Here is an 8,418-nt window from a genome sequence, read left to right on the forward strand (position 1 = left end):
CAGGCTCAGGTGAATCCTGGGAATCCTGGCACAGTTATAGTGGGCTTGTCTTTATAGCATCCTCTTCCACGTGATACCGAGAGAACCACTGAACACAGCAATAGGCACGCAGGCAGCACAGGACACTGCCATCAAGCCAATAAGGGGAGTCAACACAGACAGCTTTAAGCGTCTTTATGTGTGTGGCTGCTGTGCTAACTCAGAAGTCAGAACCCACAAAGACTGCCCTCTGTACAATGTGAAGCACTTTCCTCCTGAGAATATCCAGTGATTCTGCAGTAAACGTTACACAGAGAATGTGAGACCGAAGTCCCAAGTGAGGATCTGTGGTTTGTTCTGCACGTCCAAGGGCCTCACTAGAACATAAACTCCATGGGTGTTCTCCACTGGGAGGTGATGGATTGTGCTTCCCTCCACTGAAGCCTCCAAGCTTAATGGGGTACCCAGCCCATAGTAGGTGCTCAGTAGTTGTGGCTCCAAGGATGAACTTTGCTCTCACTAGGCAACCTTTCTTCTAATTCTTATGGCCACCTCCATAAGAGGGACAATCAGCATTCCCATTTTACCAGACAAGGAAACTGAGGCTCAGAGACATGGGGACTTTCCCAAGGCCACAGCCAGGGAGTGGCACAGCAGACTCAGCTGGATCCACTGCCTCCAAGGCTCACAGGCTGGGTGAGTGACCGGGGGCGCTGGCTTCTCTGTGGCTGGGGAGCACGTGTAGCAGATCCCTGGACTGCCTTGGTCCCTCTGGAGCTCTGAACCTGGGCGTAGCAGAATGGAACGCACTGGCCTCCCAAAGTGGGCAACAAAACAGAGCAGAAACAACCAACCTGAGTTGCCAAGAAAACATAAAACCTTTAATCACACTGGTCAAGCAGGGCAGGAGTGAAGTCAGGTTGGGGAGGTTGGGGCTGCACGGGACTGGCCTTCACGGCACCAGGTCAGGCCCTGCTGCCACGCCCCAGCCATGTGGCCATGGCTCCCTTTGCTAGGAGTAAGCACCAGAGACCAGCACCGGGGTCACCTCTGCCCCCAAGTCCGCACAAGCACCAATGGGTCTCCCTCCAGGAAGAGAGTCTGGCCACCTGGGGCTGGGGAAGGGGAAGGCTGGGGGCCTCCAGGCTGACCCACCCTGGGAGGAGGGAAAGGACAGAAGTCCTGATGTCCCTCAATTGGCCTCAGCCTCTCCCAGTGCCTCCCTCAGCATCATGGCTCAGAGGAGCGTCCCCGGACTGACCTGGAACATGACTGGCTTCAGTTCCCCAGACCTGCTGAGGGGTCCAAAGCCCGGTGACCTCCTTCCTGGCTCATTGCCGGGAGTGGCATTTGTAACTGCAGCAGCAGCCAGAGGCAGAGTGTGGAGGGCCAGGGGCATGGGCTGGTGGGGGGCGCCAAGGAGGTCAGAGCACCTGGAGAGAAACATCAGTGTCTGACAGTGGCTGGGAGCCTGGGAGGACGGAGGCCCAAGCAGCGTTGGCAGAGAGGGCTGTGCACGGCCCTGACAGCACCAGGGAGCAGGGCAGGGAGGGCACGCCCTGAGGGTGGTGAGGGGTAGGAGCCCTCCCAGCTGTGTAGGCAGCTTGTCTGGGCTTCCTTCTTCAGGGGATGCCTTACCCCAAAATGCCTCCAAACCCCTGAGTCCTCTCCTGATAGCACCTGTCCCTGACCAAGGTTTGTTTTAAAGATGGGCATGGGGCAGAAAAGAAAGGACAGGCAGAGGGTACCCATTTCACCTTGGTATCCTAACCTGTCAGCCTTGGGGAGTGGTGGGTAATGAAGGGCCACAGTGCCTGAACACCCAGAACACAGATGTACATGATCAGAGCCCCAAGAAGTTCTCTGGGGCTGTTTTCAGGATCCTCTGTGTCTCCCCTCCCCGGCTGGACTGGGTGCTTACCGAAAGCAGAGCCTGTGTCTGCTTCGCCTCAGCCTTCCCAGAGCCGGGCACAGAGAGGGTGCTCAGTGAATGTTCAGCGACTGAATAAATGCACTATGGGTGTGCATGTGGGGGGCAGAAAGGAGTTCAGAGAGAAGGAAGAGGTTGCAAGAGACAAGAGGAGGAAGTATCCTAGAAGGATGAAATTTAAGGATGTTGGGAAGATTCCAGAATGTTTGGAAGATTTCAAAATGTTTGGAAAGTACCAAAATGTTGTGAAAGCTGTAGGACCTGGTTACTCAAGTGGGGTCCCAGAGATCAGCAGCACCGGCATCACTCAGGAATGTACTAGAAATGCTGAATCCTGGGCCCACTCCACACCTGCTGAATCAGACTCTGCATTTCAGCACAATGCCCCGGTGATTTGTATCACATTCAAGTTTGAAAATGGCTGGTCTACAAGGTTGGGAAAGTTCTAGAAGATGTAGGTTAGGAGATTTCTTAAAATGTTCAAGAGGAGAGAGGCAGGAACAGACTAGGAGGGGTGATGGAGGGGAAAAAAGGAGGAGGAAGGCTGCCCAGAATGCCAGGTCAGGGGCCCATTTTACAGATGGGCAAACTGGGGCCCCCACAGGAGACAGACCTGCCCACAGCCACCCCAGGGCAGAGCTGCCCCAGGGGAGGCACTAATCGTCCTCGGGCTTGATGAGGTGGCCGCTGAAGGTAATGTAGGTGTCTATGTCGTCGCTGTAGACGGCATTCTCACGCTCACGCTTGAAGAGCCGTGCCCAGACGCGGTCGCCTGGCGCCAGGGCCAACATCACACTCTGGCTCTGCATGATGCTGCGGTCGCTGGGCTGCGCGTACAGGATGACGGCTGCCTTGTCATTGTGCACCACGTGCACGTAGGTCTCCTTGAAGTTCCAGCTGTGCACATTAAGGCTGAAGAAGTAGAGGCCGCGCAGCGGGGCAACGAAGTGGCCGGCAGCCAGGTCGAAGTGCCCATCGGGGTTCACGAAGACCGTGTCGAAGAGCAGCGGCTGGAAACCCTCGCTGCTGTGCAGGGCTGTCTTGCGGCCCACGGAGAAGGCTGAGAAGCGCGTCTGGCATGGACTGCCAGGGCTGCCCGCCTGCCCCTTGGCACCTTTGATGCCCTGGGGGCCACGGTCCCCCCGGGGACCCTCCCTGCCCAGCTTCCCAGGTGAGCCCAGCAGGCCTCGGTCCCCTTTGTCACCTGTGGGGACAAGAAGAGGAAAAGTCAGGGCAGGTGCCCAGGGCTGCTTCTAAGCATCTGCAGAAGGCTCTACCCTGGCCAAGAGAAGGTAGGCCAGAGGAACCACCATTTACTGAGCACCTACTGCATGCCAGGCATCACTGCCCCAAACAACCATTTAAAGGAGACACCATGTCCACTGCCATTCATAGGGAGGTGAAGGGACTCGCCTGGGTGGCATGGCACAGCTTAGGAGCAGGGCGGCATGCATACAAGTTAAGTTGCTTCAATCGTGTCCAACTCTTTGTGACCTCATGGACTATAGCCCACCAGGTTCCTCTCTCCATAGGGTTTGCCAGGCAAGAATCCTGGAGTGGGTTGCCATTCTCTTTGTCAGGTGACCTGCCGGACCCAGAGATCAAACCCGCATCTCCTGCAGGTGGATATTTTACCACTGAACCACCAGGGAAGTGCCACCGTGCATGCTGTCGCTTCAGTCATGTCCGACTCTTTGTGACCCTATGAACTAATAACCTGCCAGGCTCCTCTGTCCATGGGATTTTCCAGGCAAGAATACTGAAGTGGGTTGCCATTTCTTCCTCCAGGGGATCTTTCTGACCCAGGGATCGAACCCAGGTCTCCTACATTGGTAGGCAGATTCTTTTCCACTGAGACACCTGGGAAGCAGTGCTTCTTGAGGAAACAGATCCCAAATATTTAGCTACTGCCTGTCACAGTGCCAGTAATCACCCTCAGTCACATCCCTTTGAATGAAATGGACAGCCCTGTGTTCTCCTGGGTCCCCCTCTGACCACAGCGATGTTGCTAGGAAGAGGGGGAGAAAGGGCAGAAGAGAGGACACAGGCCCTCGGAGGAGAAGCCTGGAGAGAAGCAAGGAGGAGGGGGTCAAGATCTCTGCAGAAGTCTTCCTCACCAGCCCCGTTGGTGAAGTAACTACCTCATCACATGCCCTGCACTTTACAGTTTGCAGAGCACTTTCTTCGTCCCAGTCCCGAGGGATGGTAGTCATAGTTTATACATGATGCAGCGAGCCCAGGAAGGAAGAGACCCTGCTGCCCCACACAGCAAGGAAGCTGAAGAGCTGTGGCTGGGACCCGGGGAAGGAGAAAGGTGCCTTCCGCCACAGCAGACACCTGCCCACCTAACAGGCAGCTGGAGAGGTGGCCCAGGAGAGGTGCATGGGATTTTATGGAGGACAGTGACGGGGAAGTACTGTCGACAGCCAGGTACCTCGTTAACCTCACATAGAGGGCTCTGCTGGCCTTGGGGAAGCGGTGATGTGTGAATTGGTAAGAAAAGCGGGGTGAGGAAGAGAGGGTCTCAGATCCGTGGAGTGTAGTGGTCCTCTGCATTCCTCCTCATAAATCCTAGCTCTGCCTCTGACAGTGGTGTGACCCCAGAAGATCTCCTCCTCTCTCGGAGGCTCAGTTTTCCCCATCTGCAAAGTGGGAGGATTAAGTATACTGCCCTCATGGGGTTGTGAGCAAAGACGGAGGTAGCAGCCCCCAAAAGCAGAAGTAGCTCTCTTGGGGTCTGGTCTTAGAGGACAGGGAGTCAGCTCTCACTTGAATGGCTCAGGGGGTCCCCACAGCTCTCCCCATTTCTGCCTTGTCTCCCACCATCTAGTCTCCAGGAGAAATCAGAGGGATCCATTTGAAACCTAAGCCGGGTCAGGCCCCTTGTCTGCTCAGCCCCGCCCCCCATCTTGCTCCCTATCTCACTCAGAGAAGAAACCCACATTTTGTTTCTAACCTCAGCTCCTCCGCTTGTTCCCTGCTCCTTAAACATACCAGGTCCATTATTCACTCTGTGAATAGAGTGAGCTGCTATTCACTCTGCCTGGAATGCTCTTTCCCAGGTATCTACATGGCTTCTTCCCCACCTGCTCAGGGAGACCTCCCCTGACCACCCCCGTTCAACACGCGCCCCGCGCCCCATACCCGCACTCCCAGTGCTTTTTCCACCTCAGCACTTCCTTAGCATTTATCACCATCCATCTTTTTAACTTGAGCGATATGTTTATTGCTCATTGTGTGCCTTCCCCACTAGAACAGAAGCTCCACAGACATGGCATCTCCGTCTGGTTTATACACACTCCCTCCCAGAATTCAGAATGATCCTGGCACATGGTGGGTACTCAGTATAACGTGTGAATGAAAGAAAGGGTCTGAGACAGTTTTCTGTCCTGGTTTCTCCTGCTCCTCTCACCTCACCTCCCCCAGGCCCAGGGAGAGACCTTCCCACACGCCCTCCTTGACGCCAACCGGGCCAGTCCAGCCCGAGTCCTGTGTGGGTCCTCACCCTTCAGGATGGTGATGTTAATGTAGGGCCTGACCTCAGGCAGCACATATGGGAGGGCAGACGGAGAGGCTGAGGACACATGCGCAGCATCAGCAAGGACCGCGGGGTCTTCAGAGTCACAGCACCGTCGACAATGCCCAGGGGAACTCGAGGCCGCAGTTTCCCCAGAAGTGGGCTCCTCAGTGGGGAGTCCAGACACTGAGAGAGGGAGCAGGAGCGCTGCCCAGAGGAGGCCCAGGGCAGCCATCCCCATGGCGACCTGGAGCAGGAAGAAAGGACAGGAGTATAGTTACCTGAAGGTCTACACTCTGCTGATGCCCAGAGTGGATGTTGCCACCTGCAGCATGGGTGTTCCTGATGTACCCCAGGCAGGGAGCACTGGTGCCCCATTTAACAGACAAGAAGACTGAGACCTAAACAGGAAGACAAGTTCTCCAAGTTCACAAAGAGACCTGCGGTAGTGCAGGGCCTGGAGTCTGAGTCTCCAGTCCCTGGGGGCTTCTGCCACATGTGGGCCCATCTTCAGAAGATGAAGGTCCTGGGAGGTCTCTGCTGGGGTGGGTGAGGACGATGCCCTGCTGCCCATGTGATAGAGCCCATGAGACTGTGAAATGCTTTTCCCGCACTCCCAATCTCCCTCAGCCTCGTTTCCCTGTCACTGACTCCACAGCCAATGGAACACAAGTTGGAAGAAAGAGCCCCTTGGGACAGACTAATCAGAAAGAAGCAAACTAAAGTCCCAGCAGCCATGCAACACTGAAGGTGTGTAGCTGGTGTCAGCCCACCTCCTTGCTCAGCATCTTTGTGCAGTCAACCGCTTACACAACTCAGCCTCACCTAACCCTACAGGGAGGGAGCAGGAGAGAGTAAAATTCATTGGAAGGTGGTTGTGCCAACTATCTTAGACACGTCAACCATCTTAGACCTGCCAATCAGCTGCCAGGGTGGTAATTTGGAATTAAAGAACAGAACCCAGGTGTTCTGGAAAATTTAAAAGGAACAAGGAAGTCCAAGGATTTGTGAGAAGCTGTCTTTGGCCTTGGCCAAGAAGGGATCCAGAGTTCCAGAAGAGGGGCAGAAGGTAGCCCGGACAGCAGTGACTGGAGACGAGCCAGGCTGGTGGGCAGGAAGCCAGGCAAAGAGCTTCTGAGGTGGTGGCAGTCTTTAGGGGCTGGCACACGTTATCGCAGGATCAGAAACTCGCTTTTTGAAACCAGACTGGTTTTTACACTTCTGGCGTTTCTTTGTTTATTTCCTTTTTGATCTCCTGTAACATTTAGTACAATTCAAAAATATTTTTCTGTGGTTAATACGGGTTGAGAGGTAAAATTATTATTATTTTTTTTAAATGCCCTTCCATCCTAACCTGAGCACTGAAGTAAGAGTTGGGTTTTAAAGGGGCAGGAGCACTCCCTGCACCAGCCTCCTCCCTCCCCGCTCCCCAGAGCTGGGTCTAGCAGTGGGCAGCAGCCTCCAGAGTGGTCACCCTCTCCTGGAGGTGACCTTGTTCCCCACCCCCCACCCCCACCCTGTGCTGGTTCCCTGGTTCTGTTCAATAAGGCAGGTCAGGTCTTCAGGGAACAGCACCCACTCTGGCCAAGATTATCACCCTTACCTTTTATTTGTAAATTATAATACACATCCCATCAGTTTTGAGAAGAGCAGAACCCCCTCTTTCCTGGCCACAGATGTGAGACTTTAGAATCAGACCTGAGATTCCAGAATGGTTTGCAAGCTGTTGTGACCTAAGGCTAGTGGCTTAACCTCTCTGGGCTTCGTGCTCCTTAACATTTTACAAGGAGGAGACAACACCACCTCCCCACCAGCTTATTTGGGAGGATTTAAAAGCAGGAAAGTCACCTGTCTGGTAAAACACTCTTAATTAAACTTTTGTTCCTTTCTCTGCTGCCCAACATGACCTCTCCCCTAGTCCTGCATGGGACAGGAAGAGTAGAACTGTTCCCAGAGAACTGGCATGGTCTGGGGACATTTCTGTTAGGCCAGACAGCTGGGAGTCAAAATATCTGTGACACAGAACTGTGACCTGGGGCGGGGGGAGGGGGACGCAGGAAGCAGGAAGCAAAGCAGCCTTTAACAAAAGTAATAACCACAGCCGTGGTCACTGGCTGTCCCTGGGGGAGAGTGTCACGCAGGCATCAAGTGGAGGGGCCATGCCACGGGGGTGATTCGGGGGTCCCTGCTGCCTCCACTATGGAGCTGGGGCCTCTTCGGGGTCGAGGGAGAGTCAAGCCCTGCTGGAGCAGATTCAGTGCCCGTCCAGGCAGGAGTAGGCACAAGCCAGGAGCATCGGTGGAGGGCAGCCCTTCCCCAGCACCTCAGTCAGAGGAAGGGATGGGGAGGAGAGAGCCTAGAGGGGCTGGCCGGGGCCAGAGGGAGACAGCAGGGCCCCGAGATATGTCCAGGAAGAGAGGAGGAAGGAGAGGCATTCCAGGCTCTGACCCCAACCCCCTTGGCCCTGCTGGAGGAAGCTGCAGGACCTCCCATCACTCACTCAGTGTCCGACAGCCTCGTACAGTAGTTCATGGACCCCGGGCCTCCCGGCAGCCTCTGCTTCCTTGATCCATGTTTGTGATGATGATAATAACTTGTTGCCGGCCCAGACCCCCAGGTCTGGCGGGCTGGCCCAGGAGGGAGGAGGGATGGAGGCAGCGCGAGGAGGGAGGGAGGGAGGGAGGGCGGAGGGAGCAGGCTGGCTTCCCACTGGCCCTCCTCCCTGCTCCCTCCCTTCAGCCTCTAGGTTCTGCGGAGATGAAGGGAGCTGGTGGATTCCCTTTGCTTAACTCTTTGGTAGTCCTAGAGGGTCTTGTTTAATTCAGAGACCCTATACATTTCCAGCAGGAAGGGGTCTGAGGTTCCTGATGTGCAGGCTGGGAAATCAAGCCCCGGAAGGGGTAAGGGCAGGAGCCCCCTAAGTTGCTCAGAAAGGGGAAGGCTCCAACCTAAGCTGAAGGGCTCCTTAGTCCTGAGTCACCAAGGCAGGAGG

General features: G+C 55.3%; 1 protein-coding gene across 1 annotated transcript; it reads right to left on the bottom strand.

The window, feature by feature from the left end:
* Positions 1-834: 834 nt before the first annotated feature.
* On the bottom strand, positions 835-8,154 carry C1QTNF6 (C1q and TNF related 6). The gene is made up of 3 exons (XM_069581187.1): positions 7,927-8,154; positions 5,415-5,673; positions 835-3,113 (listed from the first exon to the last, which is right to left on the bottom strand). Exons 2-3 carry the CDS (start codon positions 5,665-5,667, stop codon positions 2,566-2,568), a joined length of 801 nt encoding a protein of 266 aa, XP_069437288.1. The 5' UTR covers positions 5,668-5,673; positions 7,927-8,154; the 3' UTR covers positions 835-2,565.
* Between the last annotated feature and the right edge of the window lie 264 nt (positions 8,155-8,418).

The sequence above is a fragment of the Ovis canadensis genome, chromosome 3 (genome assembly GCF_042477335.2).
Source record: "Ovis canadensis isolate MfBH-ARS-UI-01 breed Bighorn chromosome 3, ARS-UI_OviCan_v2, whole genome shotgun sequence".
NCBI lineage: Eukaryota > Metazoa > Chordata > Mammalia > Artiodactyla > Bovidae > Ovis > Ovis canadensis.